Source organism: Nycticebus coucang, chromosome 18 (assembly GCF_027406575.1).
Source record: "Nycticebus coucang isolate mNycCou1 chromosome 18, mNycCou1.pri, whole genome shotgun sequence".
Lineage (NCBI taxonomy): Eukaryota > Metazoa > Chordata > Mammalia > Primates > Lorisidae > Nycticebus > Nycticebus coucang.
The window spans coordinates 27,979,974-27,995,385 of record NC_069797.1 but is presented as its reverse complement, the minus strand read 5'-3'; the positions used below and the strand labels follow the sequence as shown (position 1 = coordinate 27,995,385).

Sequence of the window (15,412 nt, the reverse complement as noted above, 5' to 3'; positions counted from 1 at the left end):
AGAGATTTTATTAAGAATAAGGCATATGACAGTCACCCCTAAAGCACAGAGCTCTATTTCTGTGGGTGAGTAACTCTGAAAAGCATTGGATTAAAAAGCACAGCCAACAGAGATTTTAGAGCAGGAACCCTCTGCCCTGCGCCTGGGGCTCCTGCTAGGTGTTTCCTCCATTGAAGGCCAGCAGGTCCCCAAGTGGGTGCATAGAGACCCTGGCTCTCCTCATCACACTCAGGAGATGCCACTGCACCCTCTCTTGGCCTCCTTCCTTTCCACCAGGGAGGACTCTATTCTGCTGCTTGCGTGGGGAAAGGCTAACCCATTCTGGCCCTGGTCTTCAGGTTACGGTGGGTAAGATGTGGGGGCAAGGGTACAGAACCTCACACTGCATTCCCCATGGTCCCTGGCTGACTTCCGGGTCAGGGAGAGGTCCCCACTTGCAGTTCTGCTTCCTGGACCTGCCCACACTTGGGGTGTGGCAGGAGCTCCCCCAAGGGACACTGAGAGTCCCTGTCTACACTCTCCCACAGGTATTCCTGGAGCAGAGAAGAGAAAAAACAAACCTTTCCCTTCTTAGTCACCCAGACACTCTATGGGCAGGGAGAGGAAGGCTTTCCTTTGGCCCCTCAGGCCAGGTCCAGGAGGGTGGGGCTTCTCTCAGGCCCTGAGGCTGAGGAGTTTTGGGCATCTGAGGCCGGCTCTAGCTCCTAAGTCCCATCTTGCTGCCCCGAGGGTTCTTGTTCCAAACTCGGAGCAAGAGGGTGCGGGATTCATTATTTCTGGGAGAAGGTGAGGGAAGAGGAATTCCCATTAAATTTGGAACCCTGTATCTGGCTGGGCCCTTCCCCCAGGTTGCCTTATTTCCTTTCCCAGACGCCCCCGTCACCTTGGCTGTGACACAGTGAGTCAGCCACCCCAGCACTCAGAACTTTCATCTAGGTGATCTGCAAGCGCCCCACAAACAATTAAGTGTCATTATCTCTGATTGCTAGAAGAGGGAAAGGAATTGGGAGGCAGGTAGGTCACCCAAGGCTCCCTGGGCTGGGGTGTAGTGGGGTCTCTGGCTGCACTCCCTGGGTACCCAGGAGGGAAGGGGGAGGAGGGCTATTGCTATTGAGCTGGGGGGAGGCCAGGCGGACAGAGCTATGGCTTTCAGTGGGTAGGTGGCAGATAAAGTATTTCACCCTCTCTGCAGAAGAATCAACACAACAGTCACCCCGTTCACCCCAAAAGTGTGGTTGTGAGAGATAAGGGCTGGGCTCCTCTGGAGACTTTTCCCCCTCTCCCACAGTTCCTTGGGCACTTCCAGGGGAGAGGAGTGAGGCTTCCCCACACAGACAGGTTCTGAGAAGGAGGGTGACAGAATAGGGGTTGTGAGTCACACACGCTCTGGAGGGACAGAGATGATACAGGCACAGCCAGATGATGTGGGGTAGAGGCAGGGGCAGTCAGAGAAAGGACCCCAGGCCACTATCATGGCCCAAGTTAAGACTGGAGAGCACTATCTGTCCCAAGGGTGCCCCCATCTCAGCCAGCTGAACGCCAGGAGCTGGACACCCCAGACCAGGCCTGGTTATTGCTCAGTGGTCTCGGCAGTCCTGAGTGGGGTCAGCTGGGAGGGGGCTGCATGTCTAATGGGGCTGGAAGTATGCTCCCTAGTTTGTGTGTCTTGCCAATTTCCTGCTCCCTCTAACTTAGGGAGTGAGACAGGACATGATTGGGGATTTCCACCTCTTCTTTATGGGGGCTGTAATGGGAGAAGAGGTCCTCATCCCTAGAGCTTGACTCTGCCTCCCAGACCCGGGTGACACATAGAATGTGTGGCCTCAGCCAGGGCAGGGGTGGCTGGGGGTGGGGTAAAGTCCTCTCCTTTCCCCACTCCCTCCTCCCTGCCAGCCCCTAGACCTCACAGGCACTTAGGACTTGACCAACACAGGGGAAATGGCATGGCGGCTCTCCGGGTTGTGTTTCTTTCCTTGGTGGGGAGGGCAGCGAGCCTAAAAGAAACTGCACCTCCTGCCTTCGGTAGTGGGAAGGGAGGTGGGGAGAAAGGGACTTAGGAGGTGGGGTGTCCCCCTTTCCATGTTACCTCTCTCCAATCTAGAGAGGACACAGAACACTCCACCACTGTGAGATTATAACAGGCTTGGGGCATCCCTGGACGGGGCCCAGGTTGGGGACAAACCTAACTTTAACCCCCAGAAAACCCAAACTTCTGTCAATAGCTGCCACTTCCAAGGTGCCAGGTCCTCTTTCTTCCCACCTCTGGATACAACCAGATGATTAGGAAACTGGGCAAGATTAGCACCAATAAACAGCCTTAGGAAAACTCCTGGGGCGGCTTCCTGACTCCCAGCTACCCCCTGAGGGAAAGGCAGTTTCTGCCCTTCACAAGCCTGACCCGCCTCACCTCCCCAACACTTCTAGTCTCCCGCACTACAACGGAGTGTGGTAGACACAGGAAGAACTGAGCCAGCGACAACAACAGACCAGGTTCTGCCACCAAACCCCTCCTGGAATCCTAAGGGTCTATGAAATGCTATCTTCCAAAAGTTAAATTTCCGTCAGGCCGCCTTTCCCCACCAGGAGCTCTGGGAGGACGTGTCTTCTAAAGTGTTCCGTGCTCACCTGCAAAGACCTATCGGCAGGATAGGGGTAGGGGGACACGGCTTTCCAGTAAAAGGACCGTTCCCTAGCTGAGCCTGTCCTCGGAGGAAGACGACTCCGCGGGAAGGGCGTCCGTGCGGGGCTAGGGAAGAGGGAAGCTGGAAGGCCTCGGGGTGCCAAGGACCACTCTGCGTTCCTTTCGGTAGGCCAGTCCAGCCTTTTCCCTCCGCCTAAGGATTGTCAGCTTTCCCAGGGTGGGGAGTGACCCCTACTCTTTCCCCTCCTGGCGGCAGAGTGGGGATCAGATAAGGATCGGTAATGCGAGTCCTCTCCACAAAACAGATGCAATAGCTCAGCCCCGCAGAGGAGCTCCCTCGCTGGAGGGGAGAGCTCCAAGCTTCGGAAACGCCGGGAAATGCAAAAGGCGGGGGTCGGCGGGGGCGGGTGGGGGCGCTGGGGCCGTCTCGGCCTTTTTCCTGGAGGAGGGGCGGCTGCCCCCCGCCCCCGGGACCTGCCTGTGGGGCCGGAGTGCGTCCCTAGCCGGGCCCCAGACGGCCTTCTTCTCACGGCCCCCAGCCGCCTCCCCGCCTATTCTGAGTCCCCGGGAGCTGGAGGCGGACTCTGGCAGGACGCGGGCTGCGGGCCGGCTTGGTCTGGGGGGTCCTGGGGAGGCGGCTGGCGCAGGCTGCGGCTGCCAGGCCGCGGGGGCCTCCGGGCGTAGAGGAAGAGCGCGGGGTCGGGCATGGGGTCGACGTCGTCCAGGGCGCAGGCCGCGCGGTCCCAGGCGGCCCAGTCCCGGCCCGGGCCCTTGGCCGCGGCCTCGGCGGGCGGGCGGCGGGCTCGCTGTGAGCGCCGGCGGGGTCGGGGCTCGGCGGCGGCGCCCGGGCCTGCGCGCGGGGCCTGCAGTCTCTGGCGCGCCGCGTGCAGCTGACAGGAGAGGTAGGCGGCTGCTTCGGTGTGCTTCTGCAGCTCGGTGCCCAGCACCGTGGCGCGGTGGCTGCGGCGACGCAGCTCTTCCAGGAAGCGGCGCTCCTCGGTGCGCAGGCTGCAGCGCAGCGCAGACACCAGCGCCTCTCGCTGCGCCACCTCCCGCCGCAGCTCCGCGTTGGCCGCGGCCCGCGCCGCCAGCTGCGACTCCAGTGCTCGGCACTTGCTCTCCAGCTCCCGCGACGCCTCCTCTAGAAAGGAGAGAGAGAGAGAGAGAGGCGCGAGGTGATGGTCTGCCTGGCTTAGAACAGAATTCGCACAGCTCAGCGGACCCTTCAGCAAAGTCCTCCCCTCCCCACCCCGCCACCTACACGTCTACTGCGCTCCCTCTCGGTGCCCACGCTTCGGCTGCGCTGGGCCTTACTTGTTCTTCCTCAGGGCCCTTTCACCTCTCCTACCCTCTGCCTGATCTCTCTAGTTCTAACGGGTTCAGCGTAAAAGCAGACCCTGTCCTGACCCTTTATTCAACAAAAATTTGCTGACCCCTGACTATGCACTGTGCTACTATGCCTTGGATAATAAATGCATTGGTGGATAATAAAACGTCCCAGCCTAGTGGGAAAGATATAGTAAATAATCACAAATGAATGTGAGGTTGCAACTGTGACATGTGCTGGGGAAGAAGTCAATTGATGCTATAACTGTAACTGGAGGTTGTGATCCAATCAGGGGATGCTTCCCCGGCAGAAGAGGCAGTGGGCTAGATCTGAAGATAAGTAGGAGTTAAGTAGTGAAGAGCAAGAGGAGGATGTGCCAGACAGAGAGAACAGCTTGTGTAGAAGCAGCTGGCAGAAAGCCATGCCAACAGCAAGGGACTGAGAGAGTTGGTTTGTTTTTTTTTTGTAGAGACAGAGTCTCACTTTATGGCCCTCGGTAGAGTGCCGTGGCCTCACACAGCTCACAGCAACCTCCAACTCCTGGGCTTAAGCAATTCCCTTGCCTCAGCCTCCCAAGTAGCTAGGACTACAGGTGCCCGCCACAACGCCCGGCTATTTTTTGGTTGCAGTTTGGCCGGGGCCGGGTTTGAACCCGCCACCCTCCGTATATGGGGCCGGTGCCTTACCGACTGAGCCACAGGCGCCGCCCGAGAGAGTTGGTTTTTTTGAGACAGAGTCTCACTATGTTGCCCTCAGTAGAGAGCCCTGGGGTCATAGCTCACAGCAATCTCCAACTCTTGGGCTCAAGTGATACTCTTGCCTCAGCCTCCCAAGTAGCTGAGACCACAGGCATCTGCCACAACCCCCAGCTATTTTTTGTTGCAGTTGTCATTGTTGTTTAGCTGGCTGGGGTTGGGTTTGAACCTGCGAGCCTTGGTGTATGTGGCTGGCGCCGTAACCACGGTGCTACCGGCACAAAGCCACTTTCATAGAACATTTATCACGTTTTGTAATTTTTTGTTTATTGCTTGCCCTTTGCCACTGAGCAGGTTTCAACCCTGTATATACACTGGATATACACAGAGAGCTTTAAAAAATACTGTTTCCTGGGCCCCACCAAAGACCAATTGAATCAGAATCTTTGGGGTTGGACCTGGGAACTAGCATTCCTTCAGTCTTCCCAGGTAATTCTAATGTATAGCCGGAGTTGAGGACCCCTGTTTCTGGATCATAAGCTCCATCTCAGCAGGACCATATCCTGGGATGTGGTACATGTGACATAGGTAGCTGCAAGTGGCAAAAGGTGATCCTGGAAGGGACATCACCAAGAACTAGGAGGACAATGAGAGTTCTCTAGTTCATTGAGAGAGAGTACAAAAAACATGCCCTAGTGCGCTGGCTGGTGCATGTAATCCTAGCATTGAGCTCAGGAGTGGGAGACCAGCCTGAGCAAGAGTGATACCCTGTCTCTATGAAAAACAGAAAAATTGGGCGGCACCTGTGGCTCAGTCTGTAAGGTGCTGGCCCCATATACCGAGGGTGGCGGGTTCAAACCCGGCCCCTGCCGAACTGCAACAAAAAAATAGCCGGGCGTTGTGGCGGGCGCCTGTAGTCCCAGCTGCTTGGGAGGCTGAGGCAAGAGAATTGCTTAAGCCCAGGAGTTGGAGGTTGCTGTGAGCTGTGTGAGGCCACGGCACTCTACCGAGGGCCATAAAGTGAGACTCTGTCTCTACAAAAAAAAAAGAAAAACGGAAAAATTGTCTCGACGCCTGTGGCTCAAGCAGCTAAGGCACCAGCCACATACACCTGAGCTGGCAGTTTCGAATCCAGCCCGGGCCCACCAAACAACAATGATGGCTGCAACCAAAAAAAATAGCTGGGCCTTGTGGCCGGCCAGGCGCCTGTAGTCCCAGCTACTTGTGAGGCAGAGGCAGGAGAATCGCTTGAGACCAGGAGTTGGAGGTTGCTGTGAGCTATGATGCCACAGCACTCTACCCAGGGCGACAGCTTGAGGCTCTGTCTCAAAAGAAAAACAGAAAAACAGAAAAATTAGGGACAGGCACAGTGGCTCACGCCTGTAATCCTAGCACTCTGGGAGGCCCAGGCGGGTGGATTGCCTGAGCTCACCAGTTCAAGACCAGCCTGAGCAAAAGCAAGACTCTGTTTCTACTAAAAATAGAAAAATGGGGTGGCACCTGTGGCTCAGTCGGTAAGGTGCCGGCCCCATATACCGAGGGTGGTGGGTTCAAACCCGGCCCCGGCCAAACTGCAACAAAAAAATAGCCGGGTGTTGTGGCGGGCGCCTGTTGTCCCAGCTACTTGGGAGGCTGAGGCAAGAGAATCGCTTAAGCCCAGGAGTTGGAGGTTGCTGTGAGCTGTGTGATGCCATGGCACTCTACCTAGGGCCATAAAGTGAAACTCTGTCTCTACAAAAAAAAAAAAAAAAGGGCGGCGCCTGTGGCTCAGTGAGTAGGGCACCGGCCCCATATGCCGAGGGTGGCGGGTTCAAACCCAGCCCCGGCCAAACTGCAACAAAAAAATAGCTAGGTGTTGTGGCGGGCACCTGAAGTCCCAGCTGCTCGGGAGGCTGAGGCAAGAGAATTGCGTAAGCCCAAGAGTTAGAGGTTGCTGTGAGCCGTGTGACACCACGGCACTCTGCCCGAGGGCAGTATAGTGAGACTGTCTCTACAAAAAAGAAAAAAGAAAAATGGAGGCAAGTGATCACTTGAGCCCAAGAGTTAGAGGTTGCTGTGAGCTATGACACCACAGTGCTCTACCTAGGCCAACAGCTTGAGACTCTGTCTCAAACAAAAAAAAGAAAAGAAAAATTATCTGAGAGTCATGGTGCATGCCTGTAGTCACCACTACTTGGGAGGCTGAGGCAGGAGGATCATTTGAGCCCAGGAGTTTGAGGTTGTAATGAACTATGATGATTCCACTGCACTCTACCTGGAGCAATAGAGCAAGACTCTGTCTCAATAAATAGATAACATACATATTTACATACATACAAACTAGGACACTGGGGCATGGTTTGAGCTCAGATAACTCCAAATGCCCTTTCAGAGGAAAGAAAGTAGGTGGGGTGAAAGCTGCTATTGTCACAGAACTGTCCTTGTGGTGTCTGGGATGTGTGCTGCCCTTCTCCAAGCACCTAGGCACTATGAGGTTGCTCGTGGTTACATCCAAAGAAGTGGGCGGAATTAGTCCAAGTCCATTAGTGTTTAGATCAGCTGTATTAAAGGGCCACAGCATTAGAAAGGTTGAGAACCACTGGTTTAGATGATCCCTAGCTGATCTTCATGCATGAATACATAAAGCAATCTGTAGGTCTCTTAACATTTTAGCTTAAACTTCCAGTCTTTCCTTTCCCCAACTCTTGGTCATATACTTTCCATCTATAAGCAGCACATCAGTATAGAGGGAGTCTTTTTTTTTTCAAAGTCTCACTCTGTTACCCTGGGTAGAGTGACATGGCATGAGTCTAGCTCACAGCAACCTCAAAGTCCTGGGCTCAAGTGATCCTCTTGCCTCAGCCTCCTAAGTAGCTGGGACTACAATCATGTGCCACTACACCTGGCTAATTATTTATTATTATTATTATTAATTTTTTTTGTAGAGATAGAGTCGCACTTTATCGCTCTTGGTAGAGTGCCGTGGCGCCACACAGCAAACAGCAACCTCCAACTCATGGGCTTAGGCGATTCTCTTGTCTCAGCCTCCCGAGTAGCTGGGACTACAGGCGCCCACCACAACGCCCTGCTATTTTTTTTGTTGCAGTTTGGCCAGGGCTGGGTTTGAAGCCCCCTCGGTATATGGGGCCAGCGCCCTACCAACTGAGCCACAGGTGCCGCCCCCTGGCTAATTATTTTTTATTTTTATTTTTAATAGAGATGGGGTTTTACTCTTCTTTCTCAGGCTGGTCTTGAATTCCTGAGCTCAAGCAATCCCCCCACCTCAGCCTCCCAGAGTGCTAGGATTATAGGCATGAACCACCATGCTAGGCCGAGGGAGTTCATTGTTAGGGACTCCTCTGGCCAAGAAAGATTATTTTTGTGATTCATTTTTTTTTTTTTTTTTTGTAGAGACAGAGTCTCACTGTACCGTCCTTGGGTAGAGTGCCGTGGCGTCACACGGCTCACAGCAACCTCTAACTCTTGGGCTTACGCGATTCTCTTGCCTCAGCCTCCCGAGTAGCTGGGACTACAGGCACCCGCCACAACGCCCAGCTATTTTTTTGTTGCAGTTTGGCCGGGGCTGGGTTTGAACCCACCACCCTCGGCATATGGGGCCGGCGCCCTACTCACTGAGCCACAGGCGCCACCCTTGTGATTCATTTTTATTTATGTATTTTTTTGAGATGGAGTCTCAGTTTGTTGCCCTCGGTAGAGTGCCACAGCATCATAGCTCACAGCAACCTCAAACTCTTGGGCTCAAGTGATTCTCTTGCCTCAGCCTCCCATGTAGCTGGGACTACCTGTGCTGCTGCAACACCCAGCTATTTTTAGAGATGGGGTCTTGCTCTAGGTCAGGCAATCCACCCGCCTTGGCCTCCCAAGTGCTAGGATTACAGGCGTGAGCCACTGTGAGCCCAGCCTCTGTGATTCATTTTTAACTAAGCAGTTACTAAATCCTCTAAGTTAGGTAAGGTACCCTGGACTCTAGAGGTTATGGGTAACACCCAATTCAAGTTCCCAGAGATCTCATAAGCTGGTGATTAAGATCTCAACAATCAGTTCTGCAGCCGTAGCACAGTGGTTACAGCGTTGGCCACGTACACCAAGGCTGGCGGGTTCGAACCTGGCCAGGGCCCGCTAAACGACAATAGCAACTGCAAGAAAAAAATAGCCAGGCGTTGTGGCGGGCACCTATAGTCCCAGCTACTTGGGAGGCTGAGGCAAGAGAAATCACTTGCGCCCAAGAGTTGGAGGTTGCCATGAGCTGTGATACCATGGCACTCTACCAAGGGTGGCATAGTGAAACTCTGTCTCAAAAAAAAAAAAAAAAAAACTCAACAATCCAATCCTCTTCTCTCCTCACTATGTAAAAAAACTGAATTGTGGTAAAACACATAACAAAATCTGTCATTGTAACCTTTCTTTAAGATGGGGCCTCTGTTGCCCCAGGTAGAGTGCAGTGGTATCATCAGAGCTCACTATAATCTCAAACTCCTAGGCTCAAGTGATCCTCATGCCTCAGTCTCCTGAATAGTTGGGACCACAGGTGTGTGCCTGTAGTTAACTTTTCTTTCTTTGTAGAGACAGGGTCTCGTTTTGCTCAGGCTCGTCTTGAACTCCTGGCCTCAATCAATTCTCCCAACTTGGCCTCCCAAAATGCTCGGATTATAGGCATGAACCAGCATGCCTGGTCAATCATAACTATTTTTAAGTGTGCAGTATAATACTGTTTAGATCTCTAAAACTTACTTTTTTTTGAGATAGAGTCTCACTCAGTCACCCTGGGGTTGTGTGCCATGGCATCATAGCTCACAGCGACCTCCAACTCTTGGACTCAAGTGATCCTCTTGTCTCAGTTTTTCCATTTTCAGTAGAGACAGGGGTCTTGCTTTTGCTCAGGCTGGTCTTGAACTCGTGAGCTCAAGCAATCCACCCACCTTGGCCTCCCAGAATGCTAGGATTACACGTGAGCCACTGTGCCCAGCCAGACCTCTAGAACTTTCACCTGGAAAACTCAAAGTTTATACCCATTGAACACCTTCTCTCCATCCCCCCATTTTACGAGTGAAGTAATACTCTGTAACCAAATATTTTAGTGGAATTGCTATGACCAGCAAGAAGTTGTCTTTTCCTCAAATGCAGGATTTCCTAATATGTGTGTGTCTCTTTTCTCCTCACCTAGATGAAGCTTCTTGAAGCGAAGGACACCGTCCTGTCATTGTATTGCATCTCAACACTCACCATTGACACTGGAGGGTGTGGACACTGACCATGAACCTTGTGCAAGGATAGGAAGGATTGGGGAAGTGGGTCACAGCAAGCAATTAAGTGGGCCATTTGGAAGTAAAACATACAGCCATGTCCTTCCTGCTTTCCTTTCCCCCATTTTTTTTTTTTTTTTTTGTGGTTTTTGGCCAGGGCTGGGTTTGAACCCGCCACCTCCGGCATATGGGACCAGCGCCCTACTCCTTGAGCCACAGGCGCCACCCACCCCCCATTTTTTTTTGAGACAGAGTCTGAGTTGGTCACCTTTGGTAGAGTGCCGTGGCATCTTAGCTCACTGCAACCTCAAACTCTTGGGTTCAAGTGATCCTTTTTGCCTTAGTCTCCCAAGTAGCTGGGATGACAGGTGCCTGCCACAATGCCCAGCTATTTTTTAGAGACGGGGTCTCACTCTGGCTCAAGCTGGTCTCGAACCCCTGAGCTCAGGCAATCCACTCACCTCAGCCTCCCAAGTGCTGGGATTATAGGTGTGAGCCACTGTGCCCAGCCCTTTCCCCACTTTGGACAGACATGGACACAGGGTACCATGTATGGTGGTGCAGGCTGTTCACTGCTCAAGGTCATCTAACTGAATAGGCAAATGGGACTGACATCCTGTGCTCTGCTCACCCAGCCAGCCGAGGAGTGGCTGTCCCCAAGTCTAGGCCGAGGACAAAGGCAGCTTGGGTCCTATTAAGAGTTGGGGAAAACTCTAACTATTGGGCCTTATGGCATTTCCCCCTCAACAGCCCTTCTTTTACCTTGCTGGTGAAATTGGGCCTCTCTCATTTCCAGGTCATGGGTCAGTTCTGGAGGAAGAGAAAAGAAAAGGCAGTTGTCTGTGCTTGTGGTAATAAGGATCTTTTTTTTTTCTCTCTCTCTTTTTGAGACAGTGTCTTGCCTTATTACCCATGCTGGATTTGAACTCCTAAGCTAAAGAGATCCTCCTGCCTCAGCCTCTTGAGTAGCTGGGACTTCAGGCACTTGCTACTGTGCCTGGCTCAGTAAGAATCCTTAGAAACTATCTAAACCATCCCCCATACCTATTTTACTGCAGCTCAGTAAAGGGAAGAGATGAAGAGATGTGCCCAAGGCACAACCTGGGACTGCTTGGCTTGTTCTGAAGCTCAGAGATCTTTCCGGAATGAGCTTTGAGTCTGGGTTTGAGGTTCAACCCTGTGGGACTGAGGAGCCTGGCTTGTTTAGGGGTTGGGGGAGGATGTGCCCCTTCCTAAGGGTGATATCCCAATTAATCACAGGGGTGCTGAAGGACCCTTGCTGAGCAGGACTGGAATGTCCAGAGCTTCTCGGCTGCACTGTAGGTGGGCTCAGGGCTACTCACCAATCTGCACCCGTGTGTTTCACTTAAAAAATTTTTTTTAATTATATTTTATTTTTTTGAGACAGTGTCTCAAGCTGTCACCCTGGGTAGAGTGCTGTGGTATCACAGCTCACAGCAACCTTCAACTTGGGCTCAAGTGATCCTCTTGCCTCAGTTTTTCAATTTCTAGTAGAAATGGGGTCTTGCTTTTGCTCAGGCTAGTCTCAAACTCATGAGTTCAAGGAACCCACCTGCCACAGCCTCCCAGACTGCTAGGATTATAGATGTGAGATACCATGTCCAGCATTTTTTAAATTTTTGAAACAGAGTCTCACTCTGTGGCACTGGATAGTGTGCCGTGGCATCATAGCTCACAGTAACCTCAAACTCTTGGGCTCGAGCAATCCTCTTGCCTTAGCCACACGAGTAGCTTGAACTAAAGGCACCTGCCATAATGCCCAGCTAGTTTTTCTATTTTTAGTAGAGATGGAGTCTCACTCTTGCTCAGGCTGGTCTCAAATTCCTGAGCTTAAGCAATTCACCCGCCTTGGCCTCCCAGAGTGCTAGGATTATAGGTGTGAGCCACTGCACCTGGCCTGAGTTTCACTATTTTGTTTGTTTGTTTGTTTTAGAGACATAGTCTCACTTTGTTGCCCTCGGTAGAATGCCATGGTGTCACAGCTCACAGCAACCTCCAGCTCTTGGGCTTAGGCGATTCTTTTGTCTCAGCCTCTTTTGTCTCTCAGCACTACAGGTGCCCGCCACAACCCCCAGCTATTTTTTTTTTTTTTTTTATTTTTGGCCGGGGCTGGGCTTGAACCCACCATCTCCGGCATATGGGACCGGCGCCCTACCCGTTGAGCCACAGGCGCCACCCATCCCCCAGCTATTTTTTTTGTTGCAGTTTGGCCAGGTATATACCACTCTCGGTATATAGGGTCAGCACCCTACTCACTGAGCCATCGGCGCTACCCAGAATTTAACTATCTTAACAGCCAGTACTGCTGTGCTGATGTTATGATCTGAACATCAGCACTGCCCCTTCCTAAGCCCTAGTTCTGCCATATTCCCCATGGCAGGAAAGGGGAGTGGGCATTTCAAGGAGGACAGCACCACTTCTGATGGGAAGCCTGCAGCGGGGCTGGGATTGGGATTGAGTGGGAGGGTAGAGCAGCCAAGGAGCCACCCAAGAGCACCGGAGTGGGAGCAGTTTCCTCTTGGATGGTGGTGGCCCAACCATCGCTCCTCCACCTGCCTGCCCTCCCAGTCCCTATTCCTTAGTGGCCAAAATACCCTATCTCAGTCCAGCTGAGATTGATACTTTTTTCAGCCCATCCCTCTTCCCTAATTCTACCATAGCTCAAGACGTGGGAAAGGGGCAGAGAAGAGCCAGAAGCCACAGCTGCCTGTGATAGAGGAGACCTACTCAGGACAAAGTCTGCTGTCCAAAGGAAGAAGATGTGAACCTGGTATTGAGGAAGGTAACCCATCTCTGGGCCACCACCCTGCAGTGCCTACAGAGACGAGCCTTGTGGCCCCTCTGCCTGCTCCTTCTCTCTTTTTTTTGGCCGGGGCTGGTTTGAGCCCACCACCTCCGGCATATGGGGCCAGTGCCCTACTCCTTTGAGCCCCAGGCGCCATCCTGCCTGCTCCTTCTCACTGCCCTGACTGGGCTCTTCTACAGACTGGGGGCTTTACAAGAGTTGCTCTCTCTGGGAAGGCCACCTGTTACTAGGAGACAGAGAACATAGGATGACTGGGCCTTTTGCTGTGACCCGAGCCTGAACCTCTTCCCTGGGGCCCCTGTGAGGACTCTCATGCCTCCACCTCCCCAGGGATTCCAGGGACTAATCTGGCTCTCCTCCAAGTCCTTGTGATGTAGCCCAAAGGACTGCCGATTAGGTTCAGTTCATAATAGAGAAGTCTAACTTGCCATGGGCCGATTTCTCTTAAGCCCTTAACCACCAGACTTGGGCATAGTCAGACAGAATCCTAGCTGGGCTCCATTCCCCTCTCTGGCGAATCTTCCTGCCCATCTTCTGGTCAGTTCCCATGGTCTATGTGAGCATGGTGAGAGGCAGACACACTGGGTAACCTTGGGCCAGTAATAGCACCTCTCTAAGCCTCAGTTTTCCCAACTGGAAAATGGGGTCAACAAAGCACCTCCTTTACAAGGAGCTATTGCCAGGGTTAAGTGAGAGAAAATAAACAAAGGACTTGGCTCAGGGTTGAGTTGGTGCTGATAAGAGTAGTTCTGGTATGCCCCGCCACCCCAGAACACACCCACCCACCTCTCAAGCCCTTTATTCTGAGTCCTCTGCATCTTCAGCCACTCCCCAGGCAGCCTGTCCTCTTAGCTCCTCCACTCCTCCCGTCTCCGGGTCCCTCTTAAGTTACCTTCCCCCTTATCTCCTCCTTTGCTCTTCTCCCTTCTCCTCCTCACCATCTCCCCTTTGGAGAGAGGACCTTATCCCATCATTTCAACCCCAAGAGTGGCTGCTTCAGCCCAGCCCCAAGCTATTTTTATCTCCTTCATCAATAACTGAGAGGCTGCAGGCCCATACCCATCTAAGAAGGGTAGTGTGGGCCAAGGGCTCTCTGTTCTTGCCAGTTACACTTTTTGGGGATCTGCCCTATGTACTGAGTGGAGGGACTTAGTAAGTAGGCTCAGAATTAGAGTAAAAAAAGAAACAAGAGGAACTGCAATAGGTCTTACAGTTCTGTTTTCTTTTAATGTTGTTATTGTGATGAAAAAGTGACATCAGGCAAGGTTGAGTCTGTGTGGGCCATCCCTGTCCCCTAGGCTGCCCTTTGCTGGTCTTTGGGAGAGATTCCTGGCCTTGGAATGCGGCAGCTGAACCTGTATATGGAATGGCAGGAGGCCATGATGGCTGAGAGTTAGGACTGCTGGCCTCCTGTGTGACAATGTGAGAAGCCAGGTGGGTCACTCAAACTCTCTGGGCCTCAGAGTTCCCTCTAGGTGGTAGGAACTTCCTATGAGCAGGGGCTGGAGGGGAGGCTGTGGTCTGAGTGTCCTGGGGAAAGAAGGTGCAAAGAGCTGCAGAGGCATGAAGGACTGGGGCTCTGGAGCTTGGTTCTTTTTAACTTCTTTCCTTCTTTTTTTTTTGCATAATAGAGAAGTCTAGGCTTTTAATTTACCTGTCACCTGAATAATTCTTTTTTTTTTTTTTCCCCAGTTTCCAAAGGCTTTATTGGTAAATATGCTTTAGAAAAGAATAATCAACCCTATTGCTTCCAAGTCAGCAGATGAAGATCTGTGTCCAGGGACACACCAAGCAGTGTTGAAGGAGACTGCTGCTTTGTCCCCCTTTTATTCATAGACCCAGTCATAATTACAGGATTTGCAGTCAACCAATTCTTCAGGCTTAAACCACAAGCTGATTTCTTTTTCAGCACTTTTTACTGAGTTGCTGCCATGAATGATGTTCCTGACAACTTGAATGCAGAAGTCCCCACAAATGGTGCCTGGTTTAGAATCCGCTGGATTGGTCTCCCCAAGCATCACTCGGCCTGTCTTCACCACATTCAGCCCCTCCCAGACCATGGCCACAACAGGGCCTGAGTTCATGTACTTCACCAGTCCAGGGAAGAATGGGCGGTCTTTCAGGTCAGCATAGTGCTGCTTCAGGTGTTCTTCAGGGGCCCGAAGGAACTTCATGGCCACAAGACGTAACCCCTTCTGCTTGAAGCGCTTGATGATCTCGCCCACCAGGCCACGTTGCACACCGTCTGGCTTGATGGCGATGAAGGTGCGCTGGAGGTTGGCCATGGTCCGGGAGGCTAGTGGGGCCGGGTGGCGGCGGTGTCGACTGGGCGGCGAAAGCTGAGATCTGGCCTGAATAATTCTTTTTTTTTTTTTCTTGTAGAGACAGAGTCTCACTGTACCGCCCTCGGGTAGAGTGCCGTGGTGTCACACAGCTCACAGCAACCTCTAACACTTGGGCTTACGCGATTCTCTTGCCTCAGCCTCCCGAGCAGCTGGGACTACAGGTGTCCGCCACAATGCCCAGCTATTTTTTGTTGCAGTTTGGCAGGGGCTTGGTTTGAACCCGCCACCCTCGGCATATGGGGCCGGTGCCCTACTCACTGAGCCACAGGCGCCGCCCCCTGAATAATTCTTGTATGTTCTGGGTTGTGATCCTGACTCTGCCACCAACATATTT

At 52.5% G+C, this 15,412-nt stretch overlaps 2 protein-coding genes across 4 annotated transcripts in view; both read right to left on the bottom strand.

Annotated features, from left to right (window-relative positions):
- CCDC92B (coiled-coil domain containing 92B) overlaps nucleotides 1–15,412 on the bottom strand; it is a 29,629-nt gene continuing 14,217 nt past the window's right edge. Inside the window, exons 3-4 of one of the 3 annotated variants that reach the window (XM_053568971.1) lie at nucleotides 10,669–10,716; nucleotides 3,047–3,782 (exon numbers count right to left, since the gene is read on the bottom strand). In XM_053568971.1, the coding sequence (XP_053424946.1) occupies nucleotides 3,193–3,782; nucleotides 10,669–10,716 (638 nt within the window). In that variant the 3' untranslated portion in view covers nucleotides 3,047–3,192. Of the gene's footprint in view, nucleotides 3,783–10,668; nucleotides 10,717–15,412 lie in introns of all 3 variants that reach the window. The other 2 variants (XM_053568970.1, XM_053568973.1) reach the window with 2 other exon arrangements.
- On the bottom strand, nucleotides 14,409–15,077 carry LOC128570081 (nucleoside diphosphate kinase B-like). Its single transcript, XM_053568974.1, has one exon. The coding sequence runs from the start codon at nucleotides 15,016–15,018 to the stop codon at nucleotides 14,560–14,562; it is 459 nt and encodes a 152-aa protein (XP_053424949.1). The 5' UTR covers nucleotides 15,019–15,077; the 3' UTR covers nucleotides 14,409–14,559.